This window comes from Rattus norvegicus, chromosome 4 (assembly GCF_021556685.1).
Source record: "Rattus norvegicus strain SHRSP/BbbUtx chromosome 4, alternate assembly SHRSP_T2T, whole genome shotgun sequence".
Lineage (NCBI taxonomy): Eukaryota > Metazoa > Chordata > Mammalia > Rodentia > Muridae > Rattus > Rattus norvegicus.
The window spans coordinates 131,785,689-131,800,821 of NC_141537.1; the positions used below are offsets into that span (position 1 = coordinate 131,785,689).

At 43.2% G+C, this 15,133-nt stretch overlaps 1 protein-coding gene across 30 annotated transcripts in view; it reads left to right on the forward strand.

Moving 5' to 3' along the window:
- Mitf (melanocyte inducing transcription factor) overlaps positions 1–15,133 on the forward strand; it is a 213,232-nt gene that overhangs the window by 168,496 nt on the left and 29,603 nt on the right. For all 30 annotated transcript variants that reach the window (NM_001191089.5, NM_001398550.2, XM_087656052.1 and 27 more), the window contains 3 exon segments: positions 9,609–9,836; positions 10,860–10,943; positions 12,797–12,892. In NM_001191089.5, coding sequence (NP_001178018.1) covers positions 9,609–9,836; positions 10,860–10,943; positions 12,797–12,892 — 408 coding nt within the window.

The window sequence follows — 15,133 nt, forward strand, 5'->3', positions numbered from 1 at the left end:
TGTGTGCGTGTGTGCATGCGTGTGTGTGTGTGTGTGTGTGTGTGTAAGAGAGACAGAGAGAGAGAGAGAGAGAGACAGAGAGAGAGAGAGAGAGAGAGAGAGAGAGAGAGAGAGAGAGAGAGATTGATTCATAGTTTTTGCTTGAATGGGAACCTTAAACTTAGAATCACTGTTCCTTGAACAGAGTTGTGATTAGGTAGACAAATATGTGTTTTAGTCACATTGATCAACTTAAGAGGAAAGAGTTTGATTTGGGTGCACGTTTCATGGAGAGGAACACATGGCAGCCCAGAGAGCTCTGTGCAGAACAGGCTTGTTACATATGGCCTACCCCAGTAAGGAGTAAGGCTGGCCTCTAACCATCAAGGCCCACTTCCTTCAGTTTCCCAGCCCTTGGAAGTTCCACAACCCCTCACGATGGCATCATCATCTGGGGACTGAGTTTTCAAATCCATGAGGCGGCGGGGACATTTCACATGTAATACTGTGTTTCACGTGTGTCAGTTTATCTTCCTTTCCATTTGAAAGTTCTACCCATTTGGCTTATCCAATGAGATTGGTGATTTAATGTGCATTGAATATGTAATGTACAAGGTCAAAGCCAGAAGCAAGTAGAGCCAAGAGATACATTTACTCATCTGGATGACAAATGGAGGTGGTCGTCCCACTAGAGGGTAAGACTTGGTTAAATTCTGAGTATATCATATCCTCAAGACTGTCAATAACTGCTGGTGATATATATTGATACATGGGAAAGAAAGGAGTCAAAGGTCATCAAGTTGTTTGGAATATGAAAACCTCTGGCCTATGCAAAACAGTAATATCCATAAAACCTTAATGGCACGCACCTGTCTATAACTCCAGCGGCTCAGGAAACTTGAAATAGAGGAGCTGGCTTGGAGGGCAGTTGTGAGCTGTCTGCTGTGTGGACAGCTGTATAGACAGGTAGAAATGAGTCTGGAGTTCAGAGAGGTCTATAATAGGCGCTCTATATCCACAAGATTGGCTTGCATCACGAGAGCTGTGAGTGAAGATAGTTGAAATCAAGCTTGAGCCTTCATAGGTAAGATGTGAAGAAAGAGGAACTAACGAAGCAGGCTCAGAAGTCAGGATGGAAGAGAAGGCAAGTAGGTCGTGGTCAAGTGGGTACCACATGAAGAATGTGGACAGTCTTGCTGCGGCTGCACCATGTGAGTGAGGCAGGTTTGCACATGAGGATTCTGTCCTTGCCTGGGTGGCTCCTCCTGCTAACAGGCCAGTCCTTACCAACTTCAGACCCGCATTTAAACACCAGTCTCTCTGCGTCCCTTTCTTAAACAACCTCTAAAGGTTTCTCCTGTTTCTTAGCTGGGGCCAAAGCAAATTATTTAAGTGAATAGAGAATAGAGAACTTTCTGATGGAAGCAGGTCAGGTGAAAACCTTGAAGTGTTAAGGTCAGGATATATTGTTTTCCCTGCGTGAACTGCATGTGCATCTTTTGGAAGCTTGCAAAAGGACTGGCAGGGGGACAAATGAGTATCTCTCAATGGCAACAGCCTAAACCAAGGTGTTAAAACTGTCAACATCAGATCTCTTTAGGAGTCGTTGGGTATTTGTTCACAAGTTGTCTTTATGTTAACAGCAGCAAAAGACTCAACCTAGTGTTGCCGAGACATTTCCCCTGAATGTCTTCTCTTTAGGGGAGACAAGAACCTTGGCTTTATTCCCCGAAAATGAATTTTGGATTGAGTTGCTATGAAGCAAAGTTGAGGTTTTCAAAGAGGTAGTATTTGCTGTTGATTTAACTGCACCTGGGTGGGGTTCTCATGTATCTTAATAGTTATTTATATGGTTTTATAGATATTGAAATTACATTGTTCAAAGGGTATAATTTTCAACCAGATTCAATGACTATGCAAACTTTTTAAATGAAGTTTCAAACAGGAGCCATGTTACGTGTTCTTCTTAAAGTATCTCTCCTTCCATGAGGAAACTGTTAACGTTTGAGCTTTTGAGCTTTAGGGATGAGAGTGGCGCTGATAAAGACAAACTCAGAAGTCACGTACTGCTTTTTCCTCAGGCGCGGCTCTTGGCTGTTCTCTCTTGCTGGAGAGATCTCTCAGCCTGTCTCTGCAGGGAGTCTTCACAGCAACTCTGAGTCCTACTGAAGCTCTTTCTCCCTCGCTTTGTTTTCTTAGTTTTTAAGAATTTCATATAATGTATTTTGATCATATCCCCAATTCCTCCCAGAGACACCCCCCTTTCCCTACTCCCCAACTTTGTGTCCATCTTTATTTTCTTATTAAATTCATTAGGTCCAATTTGTGGTGCCCGTACTCATGGATATGTAGTCTTCTACTGCCTAACTTCTTAATCCAGCTTGTGAGAAACACAAACCGGTAGCAGAGTGAAAGCCTTCTGTCTCTTCTATGCCCCCTTTATCCTTACAGCCTTTCTAATCTGTCAATCAATTACAAACAGAAGTATGCACAGACACTTTGAAGACTATTTTATTGCATTATCCAAGTGGCTTCATTTTGAGATGTGGTTTGAATTGACTCACTCTAAGATTGATTCTAAGATTGTTGTGTACTGTTGGGCACACAACAGACATTTGCGAATGAATGCATACAAGTTCTGTTCTTTATGGTTCAAAATCTCTTAGTATTTAATAATATGTTCATATTTAACAGCTGAAACAACAGATACAGTAAAATTTTAATATACTAATACTGCAAAAAATTGAACCCTTATTTTCAGTTTATATTTATGAGTGTTTTGCCTCTGTGTGTGTGTGTGTGTGTGTGTGTGTGTGTGTGTGTGTGTGCATGCAGTGCTTAGAAAGGCCAGAAGAGGGCATTGAATCCCCGAGGACTGGAGGTACAAAAAATTGTGGATGCCAGGAATTGAACCCAGGTCCTCTGGAGAGCAGCTAGTACTCTTAACCGCTGAACTATCTCTCTAGTCAGTCCCCAAAATACATTTTTATGAGATCTCTAAATATCATTTATCCTAAAACTAAAGCGTGCATCCCTCTTACTTCATAAATGGGCATTTTTTTTATTATTTATTACCCCAGAAAAACAAGCTTACTAGGAATTTTTCATAGGGCTGGTCTAGTATAACATTAGGATTTTAGGAGAAAAAAAGTCTTCATTCTTTGTTTATCTACTTACACCACAGTGCTCTGAGTCCAGAAGCCCAGAGAGACCATGTGCAACTCTCTAGACCAATGAGTCTGCATGCAGATCCATATTTTTGTTTAAACACATGAAGAAGGCTTGTGGTCACATTGCTGGATTGAAAGCAGTCGATCTTTCCTTCTTTATTCATTTATAGTTCATGATTCAAATAGAAATCATTGAAACATGTCTATCTGGATAGTTAGTGAGACCTGCTCCCAACTTATAACCGTGGCAAGTGTCTGAGTTTCTGATCCTTTATGGGATAATTAAGTATCCCCTGTATTCTTACATGTGCACAGTTAAGACAATATTTGGAGCACATTAACAAACTGAATACACACATACACACAGCCTGAGTAACATAAGAATGCCAGCTAACTAGCTTCCTTGGTCTTAGCATTTTTCAGCGATTGCTATTGCATATTGATTTCTTCATAAATTGTCATTTAAAAGGCAGTAGGGGAAGAATGTAACATGACATCAGTGAACAGCAGCTGATTTGACTTCACACAATTTATTGAACCATTTATACAAATGTGTATATTGCACACACATATACATATATTTGTGTGTATATCCTTTTGCTTTACAATGATCATTCTTTTCCTTCCTTAAAATCTTGCTAAAAGATTTGAAATAGATTGTCTATTCAATAGGTAATCTTTATTCTGTACCTTCTATGAACGGACAAAGTATAAATATTTCAGATATTGGCACCATGCGGACTCCTCATATCCACTCTTCCCTTATCTCTTGCTTAATACTCTGCAGAGGTGGCAGGAAACAAACTCTGGGCAATATGCAAACTAGCTGCAGGAGCGTGATCTGGTACAACTTTATTTGAATTTCATATTAGTATCAGCCGTCATGAAACACTATCATTCTTTTGTTTTCTCATTATTTAAAAATACAAAATCCATCTTCAATAAGAAGATTTTGGGGGTAAAAGCCTATGATGGAGAAAGGCCCTGGGCTTGGTAAACCTGGTCCTTTGTATCTTTCTTTATTCAAGTGCTCTGTTTTCATTGGCTTCTACTCTTCTCCTTTGTATCAGAATTCGTCTCCGAATTCCCTTGTGTTTTTCTTTTTTGTCAAGGACACTTTGGATGGATCATGTAGAAAACATGATTATCTATACCAGACCCGGAGCTCTGGGCTTGTGTTTTCTCTTGTAACATCAGGAGTATGCCTCAAAAAGACACTCAGATACTGATCTGGGGCGCCTCTCTCTGAGGCTTTCCCCAAGTCACTTGAGAAAGCTAACTTTCGCCTTTTGTGATTGCACATTGGCCGCTCTCGGAAACTCCCATTAGAAAGCAGTGTGTGCAGAATGGCCTTAGAGGATGGGATGAAGAAGAATTCTCTCCCAAAACACAAGTAAACAAACCTTAATAATTTTTGTTGCCTTTTTGAATAAAAAATAAAATCAATTATAAACTGAGAGGCTGGTGGGAACTTTTCATGGATTTGTTCAAATTCACAGTAGAGAATGGTGGAGGGAGAGAAAGAGCCTTGTCGGTTCAAATGAGCTGTGTTTGAGGCAGTGATCTGGGAGTCAGCTAGCATTGTGGTATCTGTGACCACCTCTTACACTGACTGCTGATGGGCCGCAGAGGGAAATAGCCTGTCAGTGTCAGAGAGCTATTCTGTGGTAGTCAGGAAGGCATTCACTCCAACTCTGCAATCAGTTCATGATCTTAATGAAGAAGGCAGGAGTGTAGGGATGCCTTCAGAGAGGTACCTGAGAGGCATGTGAAATCCCGTGGACTTTCTTGTGGACAGCTACTGTGAAATGTAAATACTGTGTTGTGGTAAATATACAGAATATTGTAGCCAGGTGATTCGGACGGCAAGTGTCAGACACACTCAATTTTTGCACAACATTTTATTTATTCGGGCTTTTACTTTTATGAGGAGGGTTTTAGAGCCTCCTCATAAGGATAGTGTAAGAGAGTGAGAACAGAGTAGTGTCTCTCTCCAGCATCTTCAGGTTGAGAAAAGCAGGTCACTCAGGGGTTAGACCTGTTCACAGTGGCATGCAACCGAGCCATGATGGTGCTAACATGGTCTACGTCAGTGGTTCAGAGTGCGATCAGAAGACTCAAGACCCTCAGAGTATTTCCAAGCTGAAAACTAACTCTATACTAATACTATACACATACACTCACACTCACACACACTCACACTCACACACACACACACACACACACAGAAGCATGTGATATCTTAGAAAGTCATTATTGCTATGCTAGCGTGTAATCTTCTGTTTTCCAAAGCTTCCCCATTCTCATGCTCAGCTGGTAAAGATTGATAGAATTCACCCGAACAGGAATCTGGAAGAACTTAACAGGCTCCTAAGACAAAACTTTGTGGACTGCTCTTTCTGATATTTGATAAGCCTCTTCTGACACTGAAAACAGGCTCTACCACTCTCTTAGCATGCACATTGGTACATGAGGACTAAAGGCCTGGAGAAGTAATGGCTTATGCGTGTGTACTGTCTGATCCTGAACATGGGTGTGGAGTCCTCAGCTCCTTTTCTGACCCTGCGATCAGGCACCCCGCCCTCAGGGAACTTCCAGGAAACAGTGATCTTCCAGCACGGTCTTCCCAGAAGAGCAACTCCTCAACCCAGCCCATCCTTCAGGAGTGTGTCAGCGAGATCGTGCCCACAGACACCGAGACAGAAAACACACCCTGGTGGTTTGCTCCCTGATTGCACTCCCAGTCTGCTTTGTCCTATGCTACAGGAAAAATAGAACATTGGGTTTTCTTTAATTAAGAGATTTCACTTAAAAACCGTACATTGTCAGCTCCCTTTGAAAATCTGGGTGATTAAGCTGTATAGACTGATGTGCCTGCCCATACAGCGAGTCAGCTGCAGCCTGAATCCATGCTCCTTTTAGGAGAAACGTGCAGCTTCCAGTGTCCTCAAGCCTCCCCTCTCTCCTCATCTCCTTACCCACTGTACCCCTCAGCCATGTTACCTGTGTATGGTGTCTGATTGAAAATACCTGTCAATGCTCTGTCCCCAGCCTAGCATTTCCAGGCTCCCTCTTCCTCTCCCTTAGCCCCTCCTGTCTGTGCATATGGGGCCAAAGGTCAACCTCAGGGTCTTTCTCAGTCTCTATCCACTGCTTTTATTTGAGACAGCCACTCTCACTGAAGCAGGCCCTGGCTGATGTGGATGGTGTGCCAAGCCAGTGATCCCAAGACCTGTCTACCTCCATGACCACAGTGCTGTTGGGATTACAAGTGGTGGCCTGCTCTTTTTAAATGTGTCTTCTGGAGATTGAACGCAGCTCCTCACGCTTGTGAGGCAGATACTTTACTAAACTGAGCCATCTCCCCAGCCCTGCCATCTTATTGGAAAACCCAAGAGAACCGATAGAAATGTTGCAAAGAAAAATTTCCCTCTACTTCCAAACCCAAGTGTAGTAAAGCCCTCGGTGTCAGAGCCGGAGAGAGTGAGTCCCTTACTAAAGCACAGCATTCTGATTCATTAAAGAAAGGGGCTCGCTCTGCCAGTGAATCGGTGTTTATTTTTAAGCATGCAGCCGTGTCTCTCTTTAAGGGGAGTAGTGAAATGAGCACATTCTGCTCCCTGCCCTCATTTCATGTTTATTTCCGTCCCGTCTATTGTCTTCATCATTATCGCGTCTGGACCCTTTCACAAAACTGAAAATGCCCGAGAACCCACAGTGCGCGTCAGGCCAGACAGATTTGAGGTGGTCAGCCCAAAGTACCTCAGTAGCCATAGGATTTTGACAAAATTAATGAGTTGCAAATATTTACGCTTAAAATAGCATCATCCCATTTGAACAGTAAGCAGCATCTATCCTAATTTCTAAATATAGACTTGTCTCTTCTCCACCTTAGCTTCACCCTGGGCGGCAAATTGTTTTATAAAGCTAGAAATCGTCCCTATATTCTGACTGCTTATGGCGAACGGACTGTGATATACATGGTTAGCATGTAGTATCAGTAAACAGTGGGATGGACAGATGGAAAGGGACGTACATGCGACAACTGTGGATCCCTGGATTGTGTCACAGTTTCCAGCAAGAATTTGCATGTTTCCTTATTTGAGGATGAGCTAAGAAAGTTTTTTCTTTTTCCTTTTCTATGTGAGTATGAGTCTCGCTCTGGCTCTGGCTCTGGCTCTCTCTCTGTCCCCCTGTCTGTCTCTGTCTCTCTTTCTCCCTGTGCATGCGTGAGAGAGAGAGAGAGAGAGAGAGAGTGTGTGTGTGTGTGTGTGTGTCTGTGTGTGTGTGTGTGTCTATGTGTGTGTGTGTCTATATGTGTGTGTGTGTGTGTGTCTGTGTGTGTGTGTCTATGTGTGTGTGTGTCTATGTGTGTGTGTCTGTGTGTGTGTGTCTATGTGTGTGTGTGAGTGTGTGTGTATCTATGTGTGTGTGTGTGTCTATGTGTGTGTGTGAGTGTGTGTGTGTCTATGTGTGTGTGTGTATCTATGTGTGTGTGTGTCTGTGTGTGTGTCTGTGTGTGTGTGTGTCTATGTGTGTGTGTGTCTATGTGTGTGTGTGTCTGTGTGTGTGTGTGTCTGTGTGTCTGTGCGTGTGTCTATATGTGTGTGTGTGTGTGTCTGTGTGCACACTCCCTCATTTGCTGACTTAAGGTTAAGAGGCAGGTTCTGGTCTACTTACTTCTGAGGAAGCTGTCCCTTGGGCTGCAAGATGAAGCTGAAGAGTCTGGAGGGTGTCTTCCCCACTAAGTCTATCTCTTTGCAGTCACACATGGCACGGGTATTTGGCCATTAGGGAAGTCTCATGTGTAACAGTAGCTTTTAGGCAACGTCTCCTCTGAAGGGGGCATCCAGCTCCTAACCTATGGCTGAAAGAGAAACACCATTGTCCATTAATACTACTGGAACGAAAGATGAATGAGGACTTGGCCTTGATCTGACAGTGAGCTTGACTTTGATAGCTCATCCCTTAAAAAGGTCCTTTTATATCTATGAAAAAAAGCATGACGTCAAGCCAGCAGGGAAAGAAACTGATATCAATATTTAAGACCAAACTAGTAGGAATTAAAAAAAAAAGTCCCTTGTGAGGACAGCTTTTTTTTTACATGCATAACTAATTAGCTTAGGTTATTATAAGCTGTGCTGCTGTGATAACGTCTCCGGCGGTGCCTCGGTGCCTCGGGATGCCTTGTTTATGGTGCGTTCTTTATGCCGGTCGCTCTCCGGATTGGAATTACAGAGAGTAGAGGGAGAGGAATAAGTGATCTGCAGCGTCTCCTCGGTTCAGGGCTGCCTGAAACGTTGCTATGCTGGAAATGCTAGAATACAGTCACTACCAGGTGAGCGTTCGTTCCCATCCACACCTGCAGCCTGACGCAAGGGAATGTAGATCGGTCTCTTTAATATCATTCGAAATAAGGACAGATCCTCTCCTTTAATGCTATTTATTTTCTGATGCCCTAAGATGTAATTTACTATAGTTTTAGAAATAGTGAATAGCAGTAAGATTTATTTCCCTAGTAGGTAACTGCTTTCTCCCCACCAGCTCTTGTTTAGAGTGTATGAGATAAAATTGTGTTTGTCAGTGAAAAGTAACTTTAAATCGAATGTCATTGATTTTGTTTATTTAAAAAAAAGGCATTTCTAATTCCCTGTTAGTGTTTATGGAAATGGACAGCAAATACCGTGCTGGTTTGTAAATATGTATGCCTTTAAAAACACACATACAAGTGGTACTCACTTGAATGTAACTGCTTTGAGTAGAATTGCTTTCTCCATTGAGTCCATTCATAATTAATATCCTGAATAATCATATTTTTGTATATGAAAGGAAGTATCCATAACTCTTTTTTTAAACATGGCAATATTTCTGATTATTTCTATGTCAATTTTATAGTTATTTCTTAAAGATTTTGCGTGTGCATGTGGATTTTGTGTGTGTGTGTGTGTTTATCTGTGAGTGTGATTCTGAGTGTGTGTGTGCTACTGGGTGTGGAGAATGTGCACAATTGTGTGTCTTTGTGCATATACATATGTTTTAACAGAAAGCTATTCTATTTGCAAAGAAAATGGGATAAACAGAATTGTGCATTTTCAAGTTTGTTATTTTGATTTTGTGTCGGGCAGATTTTTTTCTCATAGATACTTACAAGTATTTAATAACTAGCTGTGAGAAAAAGGGCACCAGGACAGAATAGAATGTATAGCTAATTATCAGGGAGGTCAAACAGACAGTTTGTACTCTGGATCCTAAGAGCAACAAATCCTGCGATTTAAATTCTCAGCTTTAGTACTGTCAATTTTATTTTATATTTTTAGCACAATGGCCAGTACTTTACAGGGGGTTGGTAATCTATTCTGTTGGTCGACTGGCCAGCCTCACAATGTCTGCTACAGGAAGAGGTGCTTGAAACCTCAGAATAACACTGCTATCTTCTCTTCCCTCCGTGGCCATGCTCAGGTGCAGACCCACCTGGAAAACCCCACCAAGTACCACATACAGCAAGCCCAGAGGCACCAGGTAAAGCAGTACCTTTCTACCACTTTAGCAAACAAACATGCCGGCCAAGTCCTGAGCCCGCCATGTCCAAACCAGCCTGGCGACCATGCCATGCCTCCAGTGCCGGGGAGCAGCGCACCCAACAGCCCCATGGCTATGCTCACTCTTAACTCCAACTGTGAAAAAGAGGTAATTCACATCTCCTCTCCTCCTCCGTTTCTTACACTCCGTTAACTGTCTGTGGGATACTCTTCTCGCCCTTAGCGGTGGACTGTCTCTTGTCCACCTGGTCACGTCACCGGCCTGTGTCCTAGATCTACTGGCGTGGCCCTTCACATTTCAGCCTCTGGTCACGAGGACTAGGTCACTGGGTTTATTGCACACGGCAGGAGACCAGACTTGCTGTAAGCAGAATGTGGAGGCAAGGATGCCTCCCGTTGCCCCCATCTCCTTCCTGAGATGAGTGTTCTTTCCCCTTCTATGCCTTCCGGTTGCGAAGCGGCGAACATTCAGACAGGAGAAGGGGAAGGTGGAAAGGGAAAAAGCAAAAATAGAAAAGGTGTGCGGCAGGAGGCTTAGAGGCTCTGCTTGCTGTGAATGTTGGGGATATTATTTTTATGTTTCATGGAGTTGGAGAAAGAAAAAACCATGGACCGTGTATGGGTGGACTGGAATTGGTATTTTAAAGGAATATCGGGACTTATTACCATATCTGGTCAGTCTCATAATGATCGGCTGCTCAGTGAGTCTGCTTCAGTACAGGCTAGATTAGAGACAAGACTCCAAACCTCAAGCTAATTTTTATATCAAAATTTGGAGCATAAAATTGGCGGGGGTTGGGGGGGCACTGCTGTGATTCAGTGCCTGTTATTTCCAAATTATGAGAATGCGAGCCTCATTTTAGTAGAGGCCTACTATGTATGGAAGTGTTAATGTGAGTTCACAAGTGACTGTCATACAACTTTTGGGCTATTTCAGTCACTGAGGGACTAAGTCTTTTCCCCTCTGCCCAGGCAGAGCACTTCTTATCCACCGGTATCTGCCATAAGCCTTCACCCAAGACCCCAGCATTATCGTGTTCCGTGGTTCCCATCTACAAGTGTTTGAGAGCTCCATCCATTGCCTTGCTATGTCACTAACATCCTGTGAATGTGCTGTTGAAAGGCGTTTGCAAATCCAAGTCATGGACTGTCTCTGCTTCTGTTTCTGCAGGCGTTTTATAAGTTTGAGGAGCAGAGCAGGGCAGAGAGTGAGTGCCCAGGTATGAACACGCACTCTCGAGCTTCGTGCATGCAGGTACTGAATGACCCGGCAGGCCGAGGATGTAACACTTGATCATGAGTGAGAATCTATATTTGTGAATGATCAAAGCTCCTGATGACCTGAGGGCTTCCATTCCTCCCATTGATTTGTTTGTTTGTTTGTTTGTTTGTTTTGATAGAAAGATCTATGAACAGGGCCATTTTCTTCATAGTAACTCATGAATGACTAGGTAACAATGAAGAAGATGAAATGTGCCTGCCCCTTAAGTTTCTCACAGTCACAGGAGAGGGAAATATACATAGATTGTCATGGAAGACGCACGATGATCACCACACGTGTTGGGTGGCAGTGTACCAGCCCTCTAATACTTACTTTAGAAGCCAGCTGTGTCAGTCCCTGCATTGTTTTATAAATGGAGCCTCTGCTCTCATATTATGAAGTTTCAGGAAGTTAATAATAGCACACAAGCACTTCCCCGGTGTCTGAAGATCATTAATTAAATATTACTCAGTGAATAAATGGCACCGTTTATTTGTGCATTTATGTACTTAATCAGATGTGCATGATAAAATATAATATAAAAAACAAAATAGGTTTTTTGCTTTTATATATGTGCTAAAATGTATAATATTTTGATGATACATTAAGGACAGTAATTTTGCTCTTGTAAAACTAAAGTCAAAATTTATAAAGAAAAGTGGTCTATATGTTCCCAGCCTATATCCTATCCATCAACTCAGTCAAAAAGCCAAATAAATAGAGTTGGCAGGCCTAGGAATGGAAACTAACGTGAAGTATACTAGTTCTAGTCAGAGCTGACTGCCAGTTACTCTTCAGAGAAATCACTTGTTACTCATTCTTTAGATTAGGCGTTTACTACATTCCAATCCTCTGAGCAACTTGGAAAGTTTCTCCTGAAGTCTCATCCTTCCCCAGTGAGGCAATACACATTATTGTCTCCATTCCATAGATTGGCAGACTGAGATTTCTGAAGACTGGAGGCTTTGCCCTTTATCCAGGAAGAGGGTGAAACTAGATTTGAACACAATCCTCACAGTGCTGGAGCCTCACCTCTTTAATGGGAGGCGCACATGAACTCAAGGGTGCCCTGGGCATTCTTAGAGTTCACTGTGTATCCACGCAGCACTCCTCAGACCCAGGTATAGACACATCGGCTCACGGTGTTTACAAGGAAATGTTTCCAGACGCTGCCACTGCTGCAATGCGTGTGTAATCACCGTTGTTTATGATGCTCGCTGGTGTTTTGGTACTTCAGCAATAAAATTGATCTAGTGGGAACATCAGCTCCACAGCCATAATGATAACCTCGTCCCGCTGTGTTCCCTGGGGAGTGCCCAGCTCACTGGCAGCTGTACAAAGAGGTGTTTTCCCTACAAGTGACTCCAGAGGTCAGGGGACCCCGTGGAATGCAAGGGCCGTGAGCCGGCTGTGTTTCCTTCTAGAAGGCTGTAGGAAAGGAAAAGCGAAGTGGTGGCTTTTGTGCAAGTGGGGTTTCCTGGCTCATCTTTCCAGTGAAAAGGCTCAACAGAATCACAGCCCAGCTCTGCTCCTGGTGTGGCTTTATGCTGCTTTTTATCGCTACACCTGAACAGTGGCTACCCTGCTAGTACCCTTGCCTCCAGTGTACCAGGAGGAAATCCCCCAGCTGAGTTCTTGACGCCTACTTACTACTGGCTGGAATGCTAGCTGTTAAGTGAATTTCTATCACCCACTCCTATTAGTGGGTTTCAGTAATACCTTGATTTTTACTTGGGGAGAAAATAATTACTTCTTAGATTCTGCTGCTTTAGGTAAGAAAGGGCCAAGAAAGTCCTTTTGGGGGTGGCCTTGCACCTGTTTCTCATTGTGGCTCTTTTTATCTACAGATGGATGATGTAATTGATGACATCATCAGCCTGGAATCAAGTTATAATGAAGAAATTTTGGGCTTGATGGATCCGGCCTTGCAAATGGCAAATACGGTACCGATGCCCTTTTTGTTTTGTTTTCTGAGAAAATCTTGAGGTCATTCTCTGTTCATTCCCTTCTTCCTGACCCCTACTCCCACCTGCAAAGCTCAGTTTATTTACAAGGTTTCTTGGAGAAATTTATTAGTAATCAAATGGGAAAGAAGTAAGTAATTTTGACATCAGAAATTAATAAGCTTGCTCAAGTTTATCAGGAACACTGTGATTAAGCTCTGTGTGCAGGAGTGTAACCTCACCTTGCTTTTTTGTTTTGTATTTTTCTACTTCAATGCTGGGAATTGAACCTAGGGCCTCACACGTGCAATGCGAATAATCTGCCACTGATCCATATCCCCAGGCGCTCCCCTGTCTCTGTCTCTGTCTCTGTCTCTGTCTCTCCCTCTCCCTCTCTCTCTCTCTCTCTCTCTCTCTCTCTCTCTCTCTCTTTCTCTCTCTCTCTGTGTGTGTGTGTGTGTGTGTGTGCACGTGTGCAGTGTATTTGTACACAGGTGTATATGCAAAACTGTGCCAATGTATGTGGAAAGCAGATGTCCACCTTGGATGAATGTCCTTGTTCAGATGCTGTCTGCCTTAGAAATTTACCTTGGATAATGTACCAGTACGTTATCACCCTGGACTAACAGGGTAGCCATTGTCCAGAGATGTTCTTTGGCCCACAGCTCCTAGGATCTGCTTGATGCTTCTCCCTCAGCACCAGGATCACTGATTTCTACCAACACGGCTGGGCTTTTACTTGGGGGCTGTGGCTGGGGCTAGGGCAGGGGATTGGACTCACTCAGGCTTTATGCCTGTAGTAGCAAGCACTATAACCCATTGAGCTATCTCCCCAGGTCACTTTCGATAAAGTAATACAACTTTTGATAAACATTTTTAATTTTGTTAAACATTTTCACTTCTGATAAAAAGGTTCCACTTCTGATAAAACAATCGAGATTTTTAGCCAAGTGAGTCACTGTGAATGGCGCTCCTCACAGATGTGTCTGTTTGACCTAAGAAGCATGAATGTGTCTTGTAGGTGGGCTCTATATTCTCGGATGGTAGGGAGGTGCGGAGGCTCTCCTCCCCCAGCAGAGCAGCATACCCCAGCTGGAGTTCATAAACCAGTCCTCCTGAATCCCTAGTTGCTTACAGTGCTGTACAGGCCCCTTTTCCTGTATCACTTGCAGTTTTGTTCATATTGTTTATTCTATTTCAAGCATTATATTCATATTTAAATTCCTGTCTTACCAAAGAGGTTTTTAAAGTCCCATGCGAAGTTGCTTCCGGTCACTGCCTGAGTTGCAATGGACCCACTGCTGCCTGAGATACCGATGGGCTGGGCAGTGAGCACTGTGCACGCAGACCATGGTCTGCTCAGTTTTTCATAAGGGCTGTAAGTTATCATCTTCAGTAACTACTGTCCAAGACTAACCTGTGTTAAGGAGAAAGGAGACAGGGAGTAGTTACTGAGAGAGTACGGAGTTTCATCTTCAAGGAGAAAAGCACCATTTCAAAGAGTATCCAAATACATGTAACAGAGACTGTGCTCAAAAGCGGTAACATCTGCATTGTGTGATTCTTTGAACAGAGTAAACATTTTTTCCAAAAAAAAAAAAAAAAAATACTAACTTCTTGTAGTGAATGCTCTGAGCTAGGACCAAGACAGCCCCTCTTTACTTAGCAACACGAAAGTCCAGTTAATTCCTTTTTTAAAAGTATGTACTGGGGCTGGGGATTTAGCTCAGTGGTAGAGCGCTTACCTAGGAAGCACAAGGCCCTGGGTTCGGTCCCCAGCTCCGAAAAAAAGAACCAAAAAAAAAAAAAATATGTACTGATTTTTTTATCGTGTCCCCCAAAATCTCAAGGCTTCCCCTTAAAGAGCCAGCGTCTCTTTTCAGCATAGCTAAACGCAGTTTGTAGTTACGTGTGTGTGTGTGTGTGTGTGTGTGTGTGTGTGTGTGTGTGTGTGTGTGTGTCCCGGTATACCAGCAGGTGGCTGGTGTGAGAACTTGGAGACCAGAGGCTGCTGTTGGGCAACTCCCTCAGTTTCTCATGACTTTATTTGCTGAGGCAAAGGTTCTCACTAAGCCTCGAGCTCATTGATTGCTTGGATTTGCTAGCCAGCTTACCTTGGAGATCTTTTCTCTCAACCTCTCTGAACAACTGCTGGGATCTCAGCCTGAGATTGCTACTCACGCACGGCTTTTCATGTGGGTGTTGGGAACTCAGATATTCATGCTTGTGTGGCAGGGTTTT